The 22849-nt window shown below is 36.0% G+C and overlaps 2 protein-coding genes and 1 long non-coding RNA gene across 3 annotated transcripts; 2 read left to right on the top strand and 1 right to left on the bottom strand.

Moving 5' to 3' along the window:
* The first annotated feature begins 1945 nt into the window (after window positions 1-1945).
* Window positions 1946-13569, top strand: LOC127944651 (RING finger protein 150). Its single transcript, XM_052540745.1, has 7 exons — window positions 1946-2711; window positions 5146-5396; window positions 8291-8362; window positions 8447-8529; window positions 9437-9533; window positions 10570-10774; window positions 11757-13569. Exons 1-7 carry the CDS (start codon window positions 2261-2263, stop codon window positions 11855-11857), a joined length of 1260 nt encoding a protein of 419 aa, XP_052396705.1. The 5' UTR covers window positions 1946-2260; the 3' UTR covers window positions 11858-13569.
* A 93-nt stretch (window positions 13570-13662) lies between these two features.
* Window positions 13663-15915, bottom strand: LOC127944653 (uncharacterized). Its single transcript, XR_008150400.1, has 4 exons — window positions 14567-15915; window positions 14311-14343; window positions 13975-14042; window positions 13663-13788 (listed from the first exon to the last, which is right to left on the bottom strand). It is a non-coding gene; the product is annotated as an uncharacterized LOC127944653 (long non-coding RNA).
* A 1232-nt stretch (window positions 15916-17147) lies between these two features.
* LOC127944650 (G protein-regulated inducer of neurite outgrowth 1-like) lies at window positions 17148-21113 on the top strand. The gene is made up of 2 exons (XM_052540744.1): window positions 17148-17275; window positions 18087-21113. The coding sequence occupies exon 2, from the start codon at window positions 18125-18127 to the stop codon at window positions 19961-19963; it is 1839 nt and encodes a 612-aa protein (XP_052396704.1). The 5' UTR covers window positions 17148-17275; window positions 18087-18124; the 3' UTR covers window positions 19964-21113.
* Window positions 21114-22849: the final 1736 nt, after the last annotated feature.

The raw sequence follows: 22849 nt of genomic DNA, 5'->3' as shown, positions 1-22849 counted from the left end.
GCTAGTGACCAAGATATTTAATATTTTTTTTGTGAAGTAGTACATTTAGTAATAAATATATGAATAAACAATCAATTATTTCATTTGCACATTAAGAGCACACATGGGATGTATATAAATATACAGTTTTGTCTGCTTTAGGATTCATTTTGGAATTGAATACAGTAAAGAGGTTTAGAGACAGATTTTTGTTCATGTATGTGAAATTTAGTTATATTTTCATGTATTCTCCTTTGAGTAGTCAAACAGACCAAAGAAAACTTACATATTAGTGTATTTTATTTTATTTTAAAGATGTTTTCTTCAAAAATAAGAGATTGGATGAGCATTAAACTAATCTGACATCAGTTTCTCTTCCTACGAAGAGACAAAAACTTGGATTTAACTCATTTTTACATGATCAAATACAATATAAACTTGACGAAAACCACTGAAAATAGAAAAAAAAATTAAATGCACACTTAGACAGACTTAAAACTGAACTATAAGGAGCCACGTATCCCATGTTTCCATTGAGAAAAGTGGATTTCTGGCAATGCTTTTACTGAGAAACTATGTTTGTTGTTTAGTTATTTAAGGTTGCATATGTCAGAAATGTCCTGTATGTATTTGTGTTTCACAGAAACTGCTGCTGGTGAGGAGTACACACCCAAATCAGTGTGAAAGTGTGTCTCATGTCAAGCTTTTCGATGCACTCTGTAACAGCCATCAACCCAATGTGTTAAAATGATGACCTCGATGTGGGCTTGTGTCCTAATTGGTGATTTATTTCGACTGGTTACCAGTGTGTGTCTTTCCTACATGTGCACCCGAACTGAGAATTGTTCTTCCTGTGTGTAAGTGTCAGTGCAGTCTGTTGTGCATACAGGACCGAAACGAGAGTGACATTAGTCAGGGTGTCTAAAGATAGCTGAGGAAACTCCCCTGTCTGACGGGAACTGTGGAACATGTTTGAGAGAGCACTAGAGCAGGACAGCTTTTCTTCTGATCGAGCTACCTAAAGGTCATTGATGCTGAATGTTCATGTTAAAGACACAGGAAGCAGAATGGAAATAGTGGGAGACAGCGCCCTCTTCTGGAGAAAATTAACAAATGAACTGCAGATAGATGGTAAAGTGATAGATGCACTCCTCTGTGAAAAATGGACAACGGGATCTTTGTTTCTCACATTGCTCCTTTTCCGTATTAAATTATTTGGACATATAGGCTACTTTTTAAGCGTTTTGCTCTTTTCCTGTCGTAACATCTTAAATGTGTCATCTTTACTGTGAATAAAAAAGTGCATCCATCCATCATAAAAAGTGCCTCGCATGGGTCCAGAGGGCGAATAAAGGCCTCCTGTGGCGAATCAATGCATTTTTGTAAGAAAATAAATCCATATACGAAATTTTATAAACTGTAATCATGCCTTTCCGGTGGATGATGTGGGACGTAGACATTACGTAAGGTTTGGTGAGAATACGCTAGTCTCACGAAAAAAAAAAAAATGTTTGTTTACAGGAGCAAAGGGAGCAAAGTTTCCTTACTTTAGCAAACGAAAACCAGTCTCATCTTGGCTCTTACAAATCCTCATTTTATAATTCCTGGCCAGTGTTTTGTTTTTCACTTTCTCCGCTGCACTTCCACATTCATCACTTCTCAACAGACCTTACGCTACGTAAGATTATATAGTTTCAAATATGGATGCTTTTCTTACACAAATGCATCAATTAACTTCAGGGGTCTTTATTAACCCACTTGAGCTATCAGGGACACTTTTTATGATAGATGGATGTGCTTTATTTGATGTCTTATGGAGTATTGAAAAATAACACCCATTCACTGCCATTATACAGCTTGGAAGAGCCAGGGCATTTTATATAACTCCTATTGGATTTGTCTTGAGGGTGAGTAAATCATGGGGTAATTTATATTTTTTGGGTGGACTGTCTCTTTAAGGGCGTCGCGCATGCGCAGATCCTCGCTCCGCCGCTAGTGGTCGCTGTTACGCGCTCCGTTTTTGTCACAACAGCTGAAGGCACCATGGCTCCATTGCGCCGCTTCTGCTCACGTTTTTACCCAACCAACGCGCCTCTCGCACAAGCAACAGGCTCTAGAGGTGATTAATTACCAAACTCCGTCTTCCAAGTTGAGTGTTTTGACCACAAGTGTCTGCGATCGCGCCGCGTAACGCGGTCGATACGCACAAAGGCGGAGATTATGGAGTAAACGCGCGTCGCGCGGCCGCTAGACTCTCCACAATAATCAGAAATACACCGCTATGGCACTCTCGGTGATCCAGACGTGTCGTAGTCTGGCCCTGTCCACCTGGCTGCTGTCCTTCTGCTTCGTCCATCTGCTGTGTTTGGACTTCACGGTGGCGGAGAAGGAGGAGTGGTACACGGCGTTCGTCAACATCACGTACGTGGATCCGGACACGGCCGAGGTCCGCACCGAGAAGACGGAGTGCGGGCGTTACGGGGAGCACTCGCTCAAGCGCGAGGCCAGAGGCGTGCTGGCGATGCCCGTCGCGCCGCAGGACAAGAACGCGTGCGATCCCAACAGCAGATTCACGCCGCGCGGACACGGCGCGTGGATCGCGCTCATCAGCCGCGGAAACTGCACGTACAAAGAAAAAATCCGAAACGCCGTGGGAAAAAACGCGTCAGCTGTGGTCATATTCAACGTGGGATCCTCGAACCCCAATGAGACCGTCACCATGCCAGATACAGGTGATGCATGTCTGCATATGAGCGATTATGACACGCTGTGTGATTGCAAATCCATATTTGGTTATGAATGAATGAATGAATTATGCATTTATATGAATTATGCGTTATATATTTATATGGATATGGAGTGATGGCAAATGCATGGCTGGCTGAATGTGATGCCCAATGCATGTGTGTTGTGATGCATGCATGCATTCATCATCTGTCACCTAGATATGCATCTTTGGTTATGTGTTATTGTAAGTCCATATACGGTTATGAGTGGTGGCTGGTGGTAAATGCATGTGTGGTTATGTGTGATGAGAAATGCATTATTGCATATGTCTGGCTGCATGCGAATGCATGTGTGGTTTATGTGTTTATTTATAGATTGTTATAATGCATGCATTATATGCATATTAGGTTATGATTAATGGTGAATGGATATTGTGCACGTTTGATTGTGATTTGCTAAATCTGTGATGGTTTAAAAAAATAGTTCACCCAAAGTTAACTCACCTTTAGGACCATTCACGATTAGGATGAGTTTGATTGTTCATCAGATTTGGAGAATTTCGAGCAATGCATCAGTGTCTCAGTAATGGATGCTCTGCAGTGAATGGGTGCCGTCAGAACGAGAGTCTAAACAGCTGATGACAACATCACAATAATCCACACTGTGCAGATTTCTCTCCTGATTCAGACCAGGTCACTTTTTCACTGGAGGAAGCGTTATTAAGGATTATGAGCTCGTGTTTTAGCTGGAAGCAACAGTCTGAAGTTAAAAACTTTAACAGTTTTTATCAGCTGTTTGCACTCTCGTTCTGACGGCACCCATTCACTGCAGTTCGTCCAGCTGTGTTTGTATGTTCTCTCACATCTGGAGTCGTGATGATAGTGTTGTGGTCAGCGCTCTGGTCACTCTGAGTGTCAGAAGTTTCATCTGACGCCTCTTATCTCTTTCTATCTCGCCGTGAAGTGTTGCAGAAATGCTGTTTGTTTAGTTCCTCTCTTTGTTCTGCTTCACTATCTGCATTTCCCTCTTGTGTTGCTTTTCTTGTTAGCGTTAACTCTATCTTTGAACTCTGTGTTTCGTTTGGGCTGAGGAATTCTATACCCTAATTTTTTTTTCATTTAATATTTTCTGGATTCTGTTTTAAGGTTCACATACAATTTGAGTAATCGAAAAGCATGTTTCATTAAAAAATCATGATACTTATATAATTAAAAAACAAAGTTGAACAAAAATTGCATATATGGCCCAATGAAATAATTTCTAGATATTTTTTCTGATTTAAATTTTCTTGATTACGTTTGAACGGTTAGTCTAAATCATAATAATCATAGAGAATGTATCATTTAATCATGAAAACTTATTCTGTTTAACAACAATGTATAAAAAAAAAAAAACCTATGAAATCCTTTACATTTTTTTCCATTCTGTAAACCCCCCCCCCCCCCATTTTATGTTTTTTGTCCCCAATTTAATAAAAACATTTCTAAATTTTTTCTCCTCTATTAACATTTTCTGGATTATATTTAAATGGTTGCATTAAATCCTAACAATCAGAAAGAATGCCTAATTAATTAAAATCATGAAACGTATTCAGTTTTACAAAAAAATAAATTAAAATTTTAACAAAGTTTACTTTTTTAAGCCCTATTTAAGCCTCCATTTTGATTTTTTCCCATTTTTATAATTTTTTTTTAATTCAGTTTTTTCTTCTCAAATAATTTTTCCCCAATTTATTTTATTTCAGTTTTTCCCAATTTTTTGTCTCCTGATAAAATTTTTTCCTTTTTTCCCCCAAATTGACCCCCCCCCCTCTTTTTATTATTTTGACTGAATATTTTTTTTCCAATTTCCAATTTTAGTTAATTTTTTTTCCAATTTCATTTAAAATTTTCTATTTTTTTTTAAATGTATATACATTTTCAGTATAATGTTTAAATAGTTAGATTAAATCATAAAAACCGGAAAATTTTCCTAATTAATTAAAATCATGAAACCATCATGAAAAATATTAAACGTTTAACAAAGTTTACATTTTTTAAGCCCTATGAAATCCATTTTATTTATTTATTTCCGTTTTTTTTAATTTTTTTTAATTCTGTAATTTTTTCTCAAAAACGTTTTTTTCCCCAATAATTTTTTTTAGTTTTTTCCCAATATGGTTTTTTTTTTCTATATTTTTTTTCTATTTCCTTATTAAAATGTTCTGGATTATGTTTAAAGAGTTAGATTAAATTATACAAATCTGAAAATTTGCCTAATTAATTAAAATCATGAAACTAATTCAGTTTACCAAAAAAATTATTACAAGTTTCCCAAAGTTTACAGTTGACCAAAAAAACATTTTTCCCCCATGTAATTTTTTCCTGATTTAATCTAACTGTGTGTAGTTTAGCCACAGAGGAAGCTGAGTCTGTGGTTAACGGTGTCTCTGTGTTTCAGGCTCCGGTGACGTGGTGTCCATCATGATCCCCGAACCCAAGGGTCGTGAGCTGGTTCTTCTGATGGAGAGGAACATCACTGTTCTCATGCACATCACCATCGGGACACGCAACCTCCAGAAATACGTCAGCCGCACCTCCGTGGTCTTCGTCTCCATCTCCTTCATCATCCTCATGATCATCTCGCTGGCCTGGCTCGTCTTCTACTACATCCAGCGCTTCAGATACGCCAACGCCAGAGACCGCAACCAGGTACAAACCTGACAAACATCGTCTCGTGACACATTAACTGTGTTTCCAGCCACTGTGTGTGTTAGACACATCATTTTGTTCACAATGTGTGTTTATGTGAAAATCTAACTGGGCTGATTGATTAATCTAAATAAAAAGTAAATCATGTAATGGGATTCAGACAACAGTAAATATTAATAATTTAATAAAAAGTAAAAAAAATTCAATACTTTTTTTTTATTGCTGTGAAATATTACATTATTAATATTTCTAATTTAGTTTTTATATAATACTATTTATATATTGAATTATTTGGTATTATTGTTTATAATAATAATAATAAAACAATACTTTAAATAGATTAATAATATTATATTTTTGTATTGTACAGTGAAATATTAGATACGTTAAAAATTTTTAAGAATTGTTATTATTATTATTATTATCATTGTTTATACAAAAACAATACAAATAAAATGATTATTAATTGTTTTATGATCTTTTACATATATAGAATTACATGTATAATAATAATAATTATTATTATCAATAATATACTTTTTCTTAATACTCAGTGGTTTATTGAACAGTGAAATATTACATTAATAATAATTTAACGTTTAATAGTATTTATAGTTGTATTATAATTATTCATACAAAATAATACAATTACATTTAATAGCAACATTGATTATAAAATTGCAACATCAACAAAAATAAAAGTCAAATTGTGTAGTGCTACAAACAAGCACAAACACACACAAAAAGAGTTAAGCTTCAGCTGAGCTCTAACCACTTTCTTGGTGGTTTGCATGTTTGTGTGTGTTAGAACGCAACCCTAAAACATGATAACAGACCACAGGAAGTGACTTTTATCACAGAGAAACAACTGCAGAACCTTTCATTACAGCTCTGTCGTTAATTATTCTAACGAGAGACTGATGTCAAAGGAGAAATACGTTCATTAATCAGGTTCTGTTCTCTGATTGGTCACATTCTGTTCTCTGATCGGTCACGTTCTATTCTGTTCTCTGATTGGTCACGTCCTGTTCTGTTCTCTGATTGGTCACGTCCTGTTCTGTTCTCTGATTGGTCAAGTTCTGTTCTGTTCTCTGATTGGTCACGTCCTGTTCTGTTCTCTGATTGGTCACGTTCTGTTCTATTCTGTTCTCTGATTGGTCAAGTTCTGTTCTGTTCTCTGATTGGTCACGTCCTGTTCTGTTCTCTGATTGGTCACGTCCTGTTCTGTTCTCTGATTGGTCACGTCCTGTTCTGTTCTCTGATTGGTCACATTCTGTTCTCTGATTGGTCACATTCTGTTCTCTGATTGATCAAGTTCAGTTCTGTTCTCTGATTGGTCACGTTCTGTTCTTTGATTGGTCACATTCTGTTCTCTGATTGGTTACATTCTAGGGATGCACCGAAATTTCGGCCACCGAAAATTTTCGGCCGAAAATGCCCTTTTCGGTTTTCGGCCGATAGACTTTTATCACCGAAACAACACGGCCGAAATGTTGTGATGACGCAAACAGAAACCGCAACCTGCACGTGCACCTGCATAGCGCAGACAACGAGCTCCACGCGACATTCACTTCACACCAGTGAGAACATTCTCTCTCTTCGTATTCCTTTATTCGCAGCACTAAAGCGTCTCTAACAAAGAGATTAAGACGGACCACGAAGTAAAAACAAATAAAAGTACAGTCTTATAGTCTGTTAGCACACGTCTCACTGAGATCTTGTCGGATCCTCTGCACTTTATCGCGAATGTGCTTGATCCGCGTTATAAAGACCATTACTTGGATGCGGAAATAAGGCAGCGCGCACGAGAAATGATCCAGGCCGCGCTGGATGCGGAGAAGCGCCATGCGCAGGAGAAAAAAAAAGACTCATTTTTTTCTCATCTAGAAAAAAAAAGACTGGTCTCTGCACCAGATGAGGCATGCACCATCGTTGTCTGATATGTTCAGTGGAATTCTGCAAGAAAGTGCCTCAAATAATAATAATACGTTGGCTATTTTGTTCTTAGGCTACTATATACACACACACACACACACACACAAACATATATACATACATAATATCAGATTGTAGCCATATTTATGCTAGATTTTCTGATAGATTTCTGCTTTAATTTGATAAAAAAATTTATTTATGCCCTGGCCCTATTTAAATACACTCTCTCAAATATGTCTCAAATGTCAGGCAGATGACAAGCTCAACTGCTCAACAGCTAGATGGTTATCTGTCTGAAGTCCCCATCCCCAGAAGTGATAACAGTCTTGCCAACTGGAGAAGTAATGCACTTTCTAGTCCTACATAGAAAATTTCAAATGCACTTCACCTAAATGCACTTTGTTTTTATGAGAGAACTGTTCATTTTAAAACCTTTCTGCAGGCCAGTAGGCCTGTACATTGTTATTAAATATACACATGAGTGGGATAAATTTTTAGTTTGAATTTTATTTTATACTGTGCATTGTTGCAATGTGCTTAATAAATATTTGCATCATTTGTAATTATGTATTTTTATGTTTTTTTTTTTTAAATAAGTTATGTAATTGTAATTATCTTTGAAACTTTAATATTAATTTATGCAATTGCAATGTCTTAATTTTAGTAAAGTTAGTACACGGTCATAGCAATAAATACAATGTTACTAATAATAGGCATAATTTCTTTCGGTGTTTCGGTTTCGGTTTTCGGCCTTGGTTTTCTCTTTTTCGGTTTTCGGTTTCGGCCAAGAATTTTCATTTCGGTGCATCCCTATTACATTCTGTTCTCTGATTGGTCACATTCTGTTCTCTGGTCACATTCTGTTCTCTGATTGGTCACGTTCTGTTCTGTTCTCTGATTGGTCACATTCTGTTCTCTGATTGGTCACGATCTGTTCTGTTCTGTTCTCTGATGTTCAGAGGAGGCTGGGAGACGCCGCCAAAAAAGCCATCAGTCAGTTACAAGTGCGGAGCATCAGGAAAGGCGATCAGGTGAGCTAATAAACACTCAGTACTGCAGTCTTTACAGCAGTGAGACTCTTTGTTTTGTCTAATGATGTGTGTGTGTTTCTTTAGGAAACGGAGAGTGATTTCGATAACTGTGCCGTGTGTATCGAGGGCTATAAACCAAATGATGTGGTGAGGATCTTACCTTGCAGGTAAACACACACCTGACGGCACTTTTGATAAACTACTAACAAAATGTCGCCAACTACATTAATACAATGTTATTCCAATACTAGTACAGTAATATACATAAATAAATAAATAAATATAAATATATATATATATATATATATATATATATATATATATATATATATATATATATATATATACACACATACATATATACATACATACACATTAATGCATGCACATACAATTAATTGCATACAAAATAAGTTTTCATTTGCATAATGTGTGTGTGTGTGTCTTCTGTGTATATTTATGTATACATAAATACACACACATACAGTATATATTTTGATAATATTTACGTCTATATTTATATAATTTATATTTTAAAGATATTAAATTAAAATGTTAATTAAATTTATATATAATATATATTTAAAATATAAACATAACCTGTTTTTTTTAAATATATATAAAATCTGTAAAATTGTGAAATATTTTTACAATTTAAAATATAATTTTTCAATGTGAATGTGGATTAAACTGTAATTTATTTCTGTGATGCTCCGCTGCATTTTCAGCATCATTCCTCCAGTCTTCAGAGTCACATGATCTTCAGAAATCATGAAAATATGATGATGAAAGAAACATTTCTGATTATTATCATCAATGCTGATTAATATTTTTGTGGAAAGTTTGATGCATTTTATTTTTCAGGAATCACAGATGAATAGAAAGTTCAAAGGAGCAGCATTTATTTGGATGGAAATCTGTTGTAACATTATGAATGTCTTCACTGTCACTTTTGATCAGCTGAATGTATCCTTGTGGATCAAATGCATTAGTTCTGAACTGATTGTTGTGCAGGTGATTTAATATCAGTTCACTGAGAACAGCTCCACACTCTTCTCTCTCTGCTGCTCGCAGGCATCTGTTTCATAAGAGCTGCGTCGACCCGTGGCTGGTGGACCATCGCACCTGTCCCATGTGTAAAATGAACATCCTCAAAGCTCTCGGCCTCACGGTTGGTGATTCTCTGTTTGTGCACGTTCAGTCCTCCTCGAGCTGGAGCTTCAGACAGAATCAGTGTCAGGAAAATCGGATTAAATTCACTTTATTATTAATAATAATAATAAGAATAAAAATATAATGTAGTAATTATTAATAACAGTAATAAATTAATGCATGACATTATTTCTAGAAGATGCTTTTTTTATTTCATTTTGTTCTTTTAACATCAATATTTAGATTTGTTAAAAAAAATCTGTTTTCATTTGAATTTTTAAAAACGTTTTAGTCATTTTGTAGCCTTTTTGACATTTTTATTTGTATTTTTTTTAATGTATATTTTTTTATTAATTTATTTATTTTTTTAGTTTTTTCCTTTTTTAATTATTTCCATTTGATTATTTATTTAATATATTTTCTATATATTTTCTTTTATTATTTTATTTAGTTCTTAAAACATCATTTTGTGCCTTAATGAGTGTATCTCATGTCAATTTTAATATACCAATATAATATTTTTTTTAATTACATTTATATAATTTAATATACATTTTAGTTACTATAAATTTTAAAAAATATTTTTAATTATTTTTATATTTATACTGTTTCTATTTTGGAGAATTTTGTTATGATTTAAATTGTATATATATATATATATATATATAGCTGTCATTTTAATACATTATTCCAGTTTTAGTTATGCTAATACATGGTCTTAGACTAAAAATGTATGCCTTGTTTTCATTTTAATTCAAGTTAAAGTTTTAGTACTTTTGTTGTGTTTTTATAATATATATGTGTGTGTGTTTAGTTTTTATTGATATATAATTAACTAAATGAAAATAAAGTGTTGCCTTGCTAACTAGCTAATATACAATATGTTTGAACATTTAATATTTTATTTTCTAAATTTATTTTCAAGCTCTGAAAGTTAGTTTTATGTAGTTTAGTTTACTTTAAGCATGCTGAAGTCCCTGAAATGCATGTCTCCTATCTTCACTATGGCTGGAGGGTAACTCTATGTCAATTCTATGTAATTCTGTCCGGCGCAGTCGAGTGCCGAGTGTCTGAATGAACTTCCTCTGGACTACGAGCTCGCCGTGGGGGGCGTGGCTCTCAACGCCATGGTGATGAGCGATGATGTCATGGCCGGTGATGTCGTCGGGGGGCGTGACCCCGGCGTGAGGATGGTGGGTCTCCCTCAGGTCCTCCTGGACTCTGAGCCGCTGTCCCAGGACACCTTGCCAACCGAACAGAGTGAGTCCTCTTCTGTCGTGCAAGGCATTGTGGGTAATCATTTACATTTAAGCATTTAGTAGATGCTTTTATCAAAAGTGACTTACAGATAATTCATTATTAATAGCCCAAAAGGTGTGAAGCATTGAGGCAGCCTTGAGATTGAAATTTTTTGAAATAGTATGCATTACAGAAAAAAAATTTTATTAATGTTTTTCACACTTCGTTGCATGTTAATTGCTATTAACTGAAAATGTATTATAGTTTAAATGTACGTTAAATTAACTTAGTGATCTTTCTATGTAATTTCAATAGTTTTTGAAATATGGATAATGTGTACTGATGAATATACTGACAAACATTTCTGGAAAACAAGATATATTTTAATGTCATTTCTCTTGAAACTTGCATATTTAAATGTAACAATTATTATAGTTAACTAAAACTAAAACAATCAAAAAACTTTTTTTGTAATTTTAAATACAGTAAATGTTAAATGAAATAAAATAAAATATTAAGAAAAAAATAAAATTAATTCTGCTAGTTCCCAAGGGAAAAAAATACATTCATTGTAACTTCACTACAAAAATAAATTATATATAAATATATATATAAATATAAATGTGTGTGTATAAACAAAAAAATTACTAAAACTTGAACAAATTATAATAAAAATAGAGAAAATAAAAATTATTTAATTAACTTAATAACACTCTCTAATTGATACTAAAATAACACTGATTTGTAAAAACAATTAAGTTGCAATTTAGTACATTGAAAAAATTATTAACTTTAAATATAATATTGAATAAAGCACATGTAATGCACAACAGAATATTTTTAGAACAATATTTTAAAATGTACTCTTTCAGTTCAACATTATGAAAAGTTTACTCATGAAAGTGGCCTTTTATTTCATTAATTTGACATAATCTGCAAGTACAACTTATTTTCACTGTGCTTGCTGTTTAGTAAGGACATTATGACTGTGTTTCCTCCACAGGTGAGTTACAGCTGATCGCCAGCAGCAGTTCAGAGGTGTCGCTTGTGATGGGGGCGGGGCATTCGGACATTGACACGCCCACTGATGACCCAAAGTGCTGATCTGGCCACGCCCACTCGTGCTCAAACGACGGGTTTAGAGTGTAACAAACACTGCCTGCCAAGTACATACTACAATCCACATCCAATGTTACATTCATTTCATCTTCCTTCCTTTCTCTCTGAAAAGCAGGGTAAAGTCTGTTCTCTCGCCCGCAGTGCACACTACAGTATGCACTTGAGCTAAAGCACTTGTTCGGTATCAGCAGACGATGGGTTCTGCTCGGCTCGACAATCTTCTCTTTCTTACCGTTTCACCATGTGTCTGTGATCCCAGCGGGAAGAACGTGTCAAAGACTATTTTGAATCTGATCAGAAGTGGTTTATTTTTCTATAGAGAAGCATTTGATGTGCTCAAGTTCTGCAGTATTTAAAAAAAAAAACGAGAGAGAGAGAGAGAGAGAGAGAATCTCAGTATTAGGAGTTTTGGGATTTGCCCGTCGCCGAAGATGCGTGTGATGGACGTCGTGCGGGACAAAACTGTGGGATTTCTGGGAAGTGCTCTTTGGGTTCTGTGGAGCAGGACGTGTGATGTCATGCCACATGCCCTGTCCATGACATTTAAAGGGATAGTTTCCCAAAAATGAAAGGTTACTGACTTCACCCTCAGTACATCCCGAGATTTGAGAAGAAGAACACATTTGGAGAAATGTAGCATTGCTTCATTGTCTCAGCAATGGATGTGAATGAGTGCCGTCAGAATGAGAGTCCAAACAGCTGATAAAAACATCACAATAATCCACAGCACTCCAGTCTATTGGTTAACATCTGGAGCTGAAACAAATCCATCAAGATATTTTGTGAGACACAACCTGAGATGGATTTTTTTCAGTGTTATTATGGATTATGAACTTTTTTTTTTTTAGTGGCAAGCAGAGGTCTGAAGTTAAAAACATCTTTAATGATGGATTTGTTTCTTACAAACATGCAGCTTTGATCTTTTGGTCAGCTTTTGGAGTGGTGTGGATTATTGTGATGTTTTTATCTGCTGTTTGGACTCTCATTCTGACGGCACCCATTCACTGCAGAGCATCCATTAATTAGACACTGATGCAATGCTACATTAATTTATCCAAATCTGATGAAGAAACAAACTCATTCTAATCTCGGATGATCTGAGGGTGAGTGAGATCTCAGCAAATGTTGGTTTTTGGGTGAACTGTTTCTTTAAAGGCATAGTTCACCTCATAAGTGTTCGTTCCGTTACTGTTTATTCACCCTCGGGTCGTTCCACATCTCTACTATTATTTATTCTTTTCTGTACAACTCCAGAATCACTTGTGAAGTTTATTCAAACGGTTTCAGATGTTCCTTGTCAAATCAGACTCCTGGAATGACGTGAGAGTGAGTAAATGATTATTTTCAGGTGCACTGTTCCTTTAAATCTGTAACTCGCTCTTCCTGGTTTGACTGTATATTGTAAATAGAGAATAATTTTGTCCAGTTTTCTCCTGAATTGCTAAGTTTTTCCATCATGCACTTTATGTATTTAGAGGTTGGATTTCGTTGTGAGATTCGAAGTTCGGTCACAAGTTTGTGTATGCGCACACACACACACACACACACACACACACACACACATACACAGAGTCTAAGTAGAGGTTTGTTTCATTTCATGCTCAGTATTTTGCACGTGTTTCAGTCAGACTGTGCTTTGAATATTAATAAATTTTAATGTATTTTTTGGGAGGGCTAAACGTCGTCCTTCTCATTTACACTGTGTTTTCTTCTCTTGACTATGATGATGTCACATGATTCCATCTCATTTAAATATTTAAATGCTTCCGGAAATTCCAAAAACAGTTGAATAAAGAACATTCAGATCTTTATTCTGAACTCAGGACAGTGACAGTTGAAACAATTCCTGGATTTAAGTCCGATGTTTTTCTGGATGTGGAGGATGTTGGATCCGGTCGAGGTGTCTTCTGCTTCATCTAAGGGACAAAACAATAGCTTCAAACTTCAGCAGAACATGTTTCTTACTTATTTGAATGCACAATTTATTGCATATATATATATATATATATATATATATATATATATATATATATATAAAATACATACACACACATACATTTTAAAATGGTTTTAGATCGAGAGTTCAGTCATTAGTAAATCACCTTTTAGCTTCACTGCGAGCTTCTGCAAATTTGTGCCTGATCATAAAACTTGCCAAAGCATCTGCCACCTAAAAATAATATGATGATTTACTGCTCGAGAAACATTTCTGATTATTATTCATGTTGAAAACGGTTGTGGTATTGAATATTTTTGTGGAAAACTAATACATTTTATTTTTCATGACTCACGTATGAATAGAAAGTTAAAAAGAGCAGCATTTATTTGAAACAGAAATCCTTACGGTCACTTTTGATCAACTGAATGCATCCTTGCAATTTCTTAGAAAATCAGTGATCATCACAAGCGTTTGAATAGAAATGTGTGTATACTCTTACTTCATGCACTGCATGTCCACAAGGAGGCAGCACCTGCATCATGAATTTACCCACAGAAGACAGGAAAAATTACATTTCCATTATTGGGCACATAACGTGTTATTTTTTAATTTGAGTACTGGGCAAGTCACAGGTCACAGTCAATTGTGATTAAAGGATAAGTCATCTTTAAAATCATTTCTATAGATAGTTTCTGTCAGATTTAAGTGAGTTTTAAATGATTTTCTCATAGGATACAGTTATTGATCAGCCTCACCCTGCATCTGTCCAGTGGTCAGCTCTCTGTCCAGTCGATCAATGCCTGAACACAGGACACCTTTCACATTAAACGGACAGAACTGAGCAGTTTTCATGTGTTTCGGGTGAGTGTCTGATGGTCCGTGTCTCTTGTCTGCCAGCAGAAGGAGTTTTGGGACATTGCAGGACAGAAAGAGGTTCGATGTCCCTCTGAACCAGTCGTCCCAGTATTTCTCTGCTTTAGACAGGTCGATGCACATTGATTACGCTCCGTTGTTTGTCGTGCACTGTTTGCTCAGTTGCACACGGAGGGGTCAGAGGTTAGCAAGTGTTAAATACGGGTGTGTGTGACCAGTAGCTGTATTTCAGTTGTTATGGAAGCCCATTCCGCCACATAAGAAACAATTCATGCTTTAATAAAACTTAATTATGAGATCAGTCATTGGAGTCAGAAATATGAGATAAAAAGTCATATGACATAAAAAATTTACATTTATTTACCAAATCATAATAATGAGATAAGTTGCAACCACTGATCTATAATAAAGAACTTGTGACGTATTTCTGCCTTGGACAGAGTAATGCTGGAAATCCAGCTGTACATCACATAAATAAATTACACTTTAACAGAGATTCACACAGAAAACAGCCGTTTTACATTAGAATAATATTTACTATTAAACTGTATTTTTTTAATAAATAAATGCATTCTCAGAAACCTGAACATTCACTCCATCATCTTTTAATTTGATTAATATATTAGTAAATGTTGATATTACAATGCACTAAGATTAATAAAAAGTGTTTTAGAATTATTTATTTATATATCGCAAGTTCAAGCTGATTAAATATGTACAAATATGATTTTTTATAAATTTGGAAATTAACATTTTATGTGATTATTATTTTTTTGTTAGCTAATGTAATTAACTAATGGATCCTTAATGTAAAGTGTCACTCAAATATCTTTTTTACATTGATATTTTGTCATCTAGTTCTTCCTTCCTAGTTCTGCAGATTCTAATTAAACGCTCTTAAAGTGACTAATTAAGGGTTTATTTGTAACTTACAGACAGGTGTGTTGGATCTAAAATCTGTAAGTGTGATTAATTGTCCAAACTCTGTTCAGAGCTGTTGTGTGTTAAAGAAAAGCAGGTGAAGTCTTACTTCTCGGTGTCGAAGCTTTCCTTCGGAAAACAATCTCAAAGTGTGCTCAGGTCTGCATCAGAAGTCAGAGATCTCTAGATTTCTCATCAATGATTCCAGGTGCTTTACATTCAACTTTATACTCGTACTGTATGACTACAGTGATTTACAGTGTGTTTGAACTTTTGACTCATCTGTGTCTATTTGAAGGATTCGTTTTAGGATAAAATATTCATATATATCTATATATATTTGTCTGAGATACAACTATTTGAAAATCTAGACTCTGAGGGAGCAAAAAAATCTAAATATTGAGAAAATCATCTTTAAAATTGTTCAAATTAATTCTTAGCAATGCATATTACTAATCAAAAATTATGTTTTGATATATTTAAGGTAGGAAATTTACAAAATATCTTCATGGAACACGATCTTTGCATAACATCCTAATGATTTTTGGCATAAAAGAAAAATCTATAATTTTGACCAATACAATGTATTTTTGGCTATTGCTACAAATATATTCCAGAGACTTAAGACTCTTTTGTGCTCCAGAGTCACATACACACACACACACACACATATATATATATAAGTATGATCATATTAATATAACGCACAGAGAGCACTATGTGAAGTCAATGCATGAAATATATTCATTATTCTTCATGAGTAACACAGAAATATATTTGCTGTCGGCTCCAGTGTTTTGAGAGTGATCCGTCTCACTTTACTAACCATCAGCTCAGGTGCTGCTGACACTCATTACTGCTTACTACACAACCAAAGCCCCTCACTGTACCATAAACAACTTTAATATGACAGATGAAGTCGATTTAATCAGATCCAAACACATTCTGAAGCTGCACACAAGCTAAATGACAACATGTTTATGGATTCATAAGCTGATATTTAATCACTAAATTCAACATTTACTTTAAGCCAGACTTAAGAACATGAAATAATAATAATAATAATGCAATAACAATTACTGATCTTAAGTTATAAATGTGAACAGAAAATGCACTGACAGGTGAAGTAAAAACGCTGACTAGCTCTTCATCTGTTAGTGGCTGGGATATATTAGGCAGCAAGTCAACATTTTGTCCTCAAAATTGATGTGTTAGAAGCAGAAAATGTATTTGAGCTGTGTTTGATATGTCCAAACTGTGAAGGCTCTAATCTACAAAAACTGAAGCAGCAAACTTTGCAAAATTTGTCACTGCTAAAACTTTTGGCCATGATAGTAGTGGAGTGCATGCGCTATAACTAATAAAATGCAGTTGCATTGACGTTTAACTACTGAGATATAATTACTTTAGAGCTGACAGAGCAAAGAAACCTGGCAATGAACGATTGCATCTCTAAAATGCCAGGTGATGTTTTGGAAAAATGAGATGCACATCAAAATAAATCAATAGCCTACGTGACCTGTATTCCGCGCGCGCGTCATCCTCTGCTCGCGCGTCTGATGCAGAGCCGAGCGTCGTCATTTATTCAAGCATGAGAGGGAAAAAACAGCTCAGTTTCACATCGTCCTGCCAATTTCTGGGTCGATTTGGAAGGCTTTAAAACTACAGCTGTGAGTATGATTTAGCGTAATATTTAGGAAATGTGTCGCGTTTGTGTGGTTCTTTAATAACGGGTCGTGTTTACTGATGTCACGGTGTTTATGGGCGTCGCTGGTGCATGTGAAATAAAAACACTGAAATAAATAATAGCTTAGGAGAAGAATAAGATATCTTTATCAACAGCTGCTGGTCTGTTTTGGGGTTCTGGACGCTTCTTAAAATAATTGTTCTTTTCTTTTCTTTTTCCAGCGTGGAAATTTCAGCTTTTAAGTATATTATTATTAGTAGTAGTATTATATTTTATTTATTTAATTGCTTTGGTTCTATTTTCATAAGTGGCACGTTTTTGAAAACACAAAACTGATTGCACGTGTAAAACAGCCATCTTTCAAAACTTGCTTTGTATTGATTACATTTGTATAGCCATTATTTTACTACAAATACCATGCTAAGTGTAGCAAAACCAAGGTTTAGATATAGCTTGTTATCCCACTCCACTATAGTAACCATGTTTTTATTTATTTTATTTTTTTTAGTGAAAGTGTTGGTTTAAACACAGTCTTTAAACCAGTAATGCATGTACAGTAACTGAACTGACATACATTTACATTTAGTCATTTAGCAGATGCTTTTATCTAAAGTGACTTATAAATTAAAACAATGGAAATCCATAAAATCCATAGTTCCCCTAATCCTGTCCGTCCAATGCCAATTAAAATGTTTGATCAATGAACACGTGACAATGAAAATTCAACACTAGCAGAAAAGCAGAAACACTTTTTTAAAAAGGTTTAACTAAATCTGCTGTTTTTCTCTTCACAGGGCTCCCATTGTCATCTCCATCAACTATAATCAGTTTTATGGAATCCCGACCTGCTTTCCTTCATCCTCCTGGAAATAATGAGCCCAAGGCATGCAGGGAGTCCAAGCCCTCAAGCCAACACAGAAAGAGAAACCTCTCTCCTGGAACAAGGACAAGTCTTGGAGACTCTCATGGCATTGATGTAAAAGCTAAAGAACTGGAGAGATCCACCTCAAGGGAATCCACCGGCCATATAAAAACACTAAAACACACTGCATTAGCCACCGTAGCCATTCCAGCCGCACATGCATCGAAAATACCCACCATGCACTCAACGACAACCAATCAGGTCACTGAGGGAATAGCTAACACACTTGCTACGACTAAAACAGGATTAAAACCACCAACCAAAATAGTTTCACCTGAAGTGGAGGTCTTAAGTTTATCCAGCCAAACTGGACCCACTGGGCCAAAACTGAGCCATGAGAAAAAGCTGCAAGCGAGTGCGAAAACATTTCTTAAAAGCATGCAAAAAACTGCCTCAGCATCTCATATCATGGGCTCCACAGACTCCCCACAAAAGATGCTTAAACCGCCCCAGCATGCATCTCTCAAAGTGGACATAACCGAGCGGAATAGAAGAGTTACAGGCAAAGAAGGACTGCTGTTGCGTTCTCCGAAAGATAAAATGATTGACACATTAGTGGAGAGCAAACTGCAACTGGGGACGGAAATGGCAATGGGGGAGCGTCCTCGGGGACGAGAGATAAAGAAAGGGAATGAGAGAGGAGGAGAGGAAAGAGAGGATGCTGTCCTTCAGGGACACGGTCTTAGAGGAAGTGATGTCATCAGGATTAACTCCAAAGGGTGGGAAGAGACGTTGTCTCCGTCGTCACACCGAGCAACAAACCCCTCTATCAAACAGCTAAGAGAGCAAGAAGATAAGACTGACGCATATGTCACGACCCAAGAGAGACACGCAGGAAAGAGTCAGAGTCTGTGGGAGAAGAAGGGAAGGGAGGAAGCAGAGAGAGAGGAGAGGAAGAGCGAAGCTGATACAATGGCGACTGAGGTCGGGAAGGATGCTATAATGAATGAAAAGGACTTGAAGGATGCGGGGACAATGACAGCTGAAGGTTTCCCAGGCGTCGAAACGAAGGATGTGGCACTGCAGGCGGATCTGCAAGCGGTGTACGTTGACGTCGAGGTCCAGGCGGATGTGGAGGTCTACAGCAGATCCACAGACACGAGTCCAGTCCACGGTTCTCAACCCCACCAGTTTAACCCTGAGACTGACCTCAATCCTAAAGTTGGCCTGCACAATGAGCTCAACCCCGACAGGAGCTCAGACTCTGATTGGCTGCCACTGGACCCCAAATCAACAGGAGCCAAGTCTAGATTTCTAGGTCCACCTTTTTCTAAGTCCTCCAATAGCCAGAAATCTCTTCAACACATCTGTCAAATAGAGATTGAGCTTCGTAGCCAGTCTCCTCTAACTCTTGGTTCGGTTCCTCCTCAAGTAACCATCAGTGAATTTGACACAACCTGTCAAGTCTCGCCTGGGATGTCGGAGGACTCTGGGAGAACAGCAGAGGTGGAAGGAGAAAAGGAGGAGAGCGGTGCACCTCAGGAGATCATTTGGGATGAGCAGGGAATGACGTGGGAAGTCTATGGAGCGTCATTGGACATGGAGTCCCTGGGATTTGCCATCCAGAACCACCTGCAGAGCAAGATCCGAGAACACGAGCGGCGTATCGGCACGCTCCGGAAGTCCATATGCCTCTCCGAACAATCGTTCGGAAAGGACAGGACGGGAAAGAGAAAGAGGAGCATCTTCAGATCGCTGTTTGGCGGATCAAAGTGCTGCTCGAAACCCAAACAGGAAGTGGAAAAGTGACTCATTGTTATGTTAATGTGTTTTGTAGATAGTGCGACACTGGTGAAGGTATAGCAGACCTAAAAATGTCAAAAAATATGTAGGCTTCTATTACTCGACTTAAGATCTAGACCATGTTCAGAAGCTTAAGGTCTTGGAATTATTTCTTGCCTATGGCCTTGTCTCATATCGCAAGCTTGTTGTGAACTTAAGGTCTCATTGCCTACGCTTGTTCTTGACTATGAAGTGCATGAGACTGTAGAGTCTTCACTGTAGAGATGACACTTGTGGTCAAACTGGTGCAGGTTTTGGAAGTCTGGAATGTTCTTAAATGTCTCTTAAAGGGATAGTACATTCAAAAATGAACATTCTATCATCATTTACTCACCTCATGTCGTTTCAATCCTCGTAGTTTCTTCTATGGAGCCCAAAAGAAGAATGTGTACCAAAAAAAAAAAAAAAAAAAAAATACAAAAGTCTATCGCATGCCCAAAATGACCCAAAAACATTTCTTAAAATAAACTAATAGAGTTTTGGATGAATATGATTCATTTTAAGGGTGAACTATCCCTTTAAGACTCATTTCCTGCCCCATCAAACACCAACTCGTAGATGCTGTTTTGATTAAGTGTGTTCACACTGTTGGAGCGGAGGGGAAGTTGTATCATTTAAATATTAAAATCGACGTGAATTGTTCATTATCATGTAATATTATTGAAAGATTCATGACACATTATTTTTGTACAGGCAAAGTTGTCTAGTGTCTTCGCTCATGCACATACACACTTGACTCAGTGTTAATATATTTATGGTAACATTTCAAAATTGTACTTTTTTAAAATAAAAAAAAAATTAACTTTTGACTGAGAACTGCTATGAGAGCAGTTTCTGTATAACTCTGTTTTTAGGATCCTTGTAGGTTTTCTCAGAACAGTTAATGCCAGTCCAGCGGAGAGCATCCATCATGTTTGGTCTCTGTGGTCACTCACTTGCACACCTGAACAGCTTCAGGTTGTTGTTAATGCTAGTAGACGTTAATCCCATTGAAATAAATAACTTTTAGTAGGTTTATCACTGCAGAAATGCTGTCAGTGTGTGAGCGTCCTTTACAGATACATGATCTTCGGCTGATAATCACTTAAAGGAATAAAATAATGTTTGTGATATTCTACATGATGTGATTTTGACATTTCTTTCAAGTTGAATTGTTAAAAATACCTTATTTTAGTTTTTTCTGATGTGAGAGCTCTTTTGAGTCCGTGTACGGTGTATGATTTTATGTTATTTTTACCATAGCATCAGGACCTGACTGAATGAGGTCTTTGTGTTTTTGTGAGAGCTCTTAACTCTGCTTAAGTGATGTCTGCTGAATATTTGATCTCTTCCGTGCGAGAGAGCAAGACGTTGATATTGACTTGAGAAGCGAGTGGGGACTAAATTTAGGTATCTTTGTTCTAAATGGTGTCTGAATTTGAGTCTAGCTTTAAATATTTCACTTGTTTTTACTCTATGTTCAGTCTGAATCATGGACCCTAGAGCATCTTCCCTTCATAATTCAGTGAAATGAACTGTGCAACATATGATAGTGTGGTGTCTCTCTTTTATACACCTCTGTTTTGTTCTCTTTAGTGTTTGTCTGGCAGCACTCGGGCTACGTTTCTTCATCAGAACAGATTTAGAAATGTAGCATCGCTTGCTCATCAATGGATGCTCTGCAGTGAATGGGTGCCGTCAGAATGTGTCCAAACAGCTGATAAATACAACACAATAATCCACAGCACTCCAGTTCATCAGTTAACATCATGTGAACGTAAAATCTGTGTTTGAAAATGTTTCGATGGATTTGTTTCATACAAACACGCAGCTTTGCTCAGTATGGGAGGGATTATTGTGATGTTTTGATCTGCTGTTTGGACTCTCATTCTGACGGCACCCATTCACTGTTAACAAGTGTTGCCACAAGTCTGTGCTACCATGCAAGTGCTGCTGTTTCCTTAGAAAAAACGTAAATCTAATTGCAATTCATGTTATGTCTCCTCGGGAATGAGTTATTTATAGTGCATTAAAACGTCTGTGTTTTGAGTACTTGCTGATCTTTAATTCAGGACTTCTGCTGTGTTTACAGCAGAAACATGCTGTGATCCATCTGTGTGTGTATGAGGGAGAACGAGAGGTCAAACACACACTGGGAATGTCCCTAATACATGTTTAAATCAACCATATTTGGGAATCATTTTAGTTTAGTTAATATTGGTCTTTAATTCTTTTTGATGTTCTACAGAGGCAATCATCATCATAAACCTGTTGGGGACTCGTGTTATCAAATCAGTTTCATTTTTTGTTGGAATCCTATGAGAAGAAACACCATGAAGATCCTTTGGTTTGAGGAATTTATTTATTTATTTGGTGTGTTTCATCATGCAACCAAACCAAATATGGTTAAGTTAGTTATATCATCAGAAATTATAGATCAATATGAAATATGAGATATTATAAAAATGTTGCCAAGTAATCACTCACATTATAATATTTCTTGTTTCATTATGGTTTGCCCCAAGAACACATAAATATGCAAATAAGATACAGTGTACATTGAATCAAATATAGTGTTACAATTGAATAAAGGTGTTACAATTAATTAAATATTTTTACTGTTTTCATATAATGTACATTATATATATACATATCAAAAACCTTTTTTTTTTATTTAAAAACAACACTTGTCACTCATTACAAACAATACATGAATGTGTGTTCATGTTTTTAAAAACTAATAAAAATTCGAGACAATTAGTTTTTTTATTCAAAATGTGAATATTATAAATACATTTAAAATATTAAATTAAAAACAGTATATAGCTATTTAACATTAATTGACATTCTTCTCAGACATTAAAAAACAACAGA

Source organism: Carassius gibelio, chromosome A23 (genome assembly GCF_023724105.1).
Source record: "Carassius gibelio isolate Cgi1373 ecotype wild population from Czech Republic chromosome A23, carGib1.2-hapl.c, whole genome shotgun sequence".
Classification (NCBI taxonomy): domain Eukaryota; kingdom Metazoa; phylum Chordata; class Actinopteri; order Cypriniformes; family Cyprinidae; genus Carassius; species Carassius gibelio.
Note: the sequence above shows the minus strand (reverse complement) of the source record. Positions and strands in the feature narration are given on the sequence as shown.

Bases quoted from the DNA above. Each gene is read 5' to 3' on its own strand.
- LOC127944651 (XM_052540745.1), top strand. From the start codon at position 2,261: ATGGCACTCTCGGTGATCCAGACGTGTCGTAGTCTGGCCCTGTCCACC. The intron at 9,534-10,569 runs GTTGGTGATTCT...TGTCCGGCGCAG, and splicing joins TCAAAGCTCTCGGCCTCACG to TCGAGTGCCGAGTGTCTGAA. The intron at 10,775-11,756 runs GTGAGTCCTCTT...TTTCCTCCACAG, and splicing joins CACCTTGCCAACCGAACAGA to GTGAGTTACAGCTGATCGCC.
- LOC127944650 (XM_052540744.1), top strand. From the start codon at position 18,125: ATGGAATCCCGACCTGCTTTCCTTCATCCTCCTGGAAATAATGAGCCC.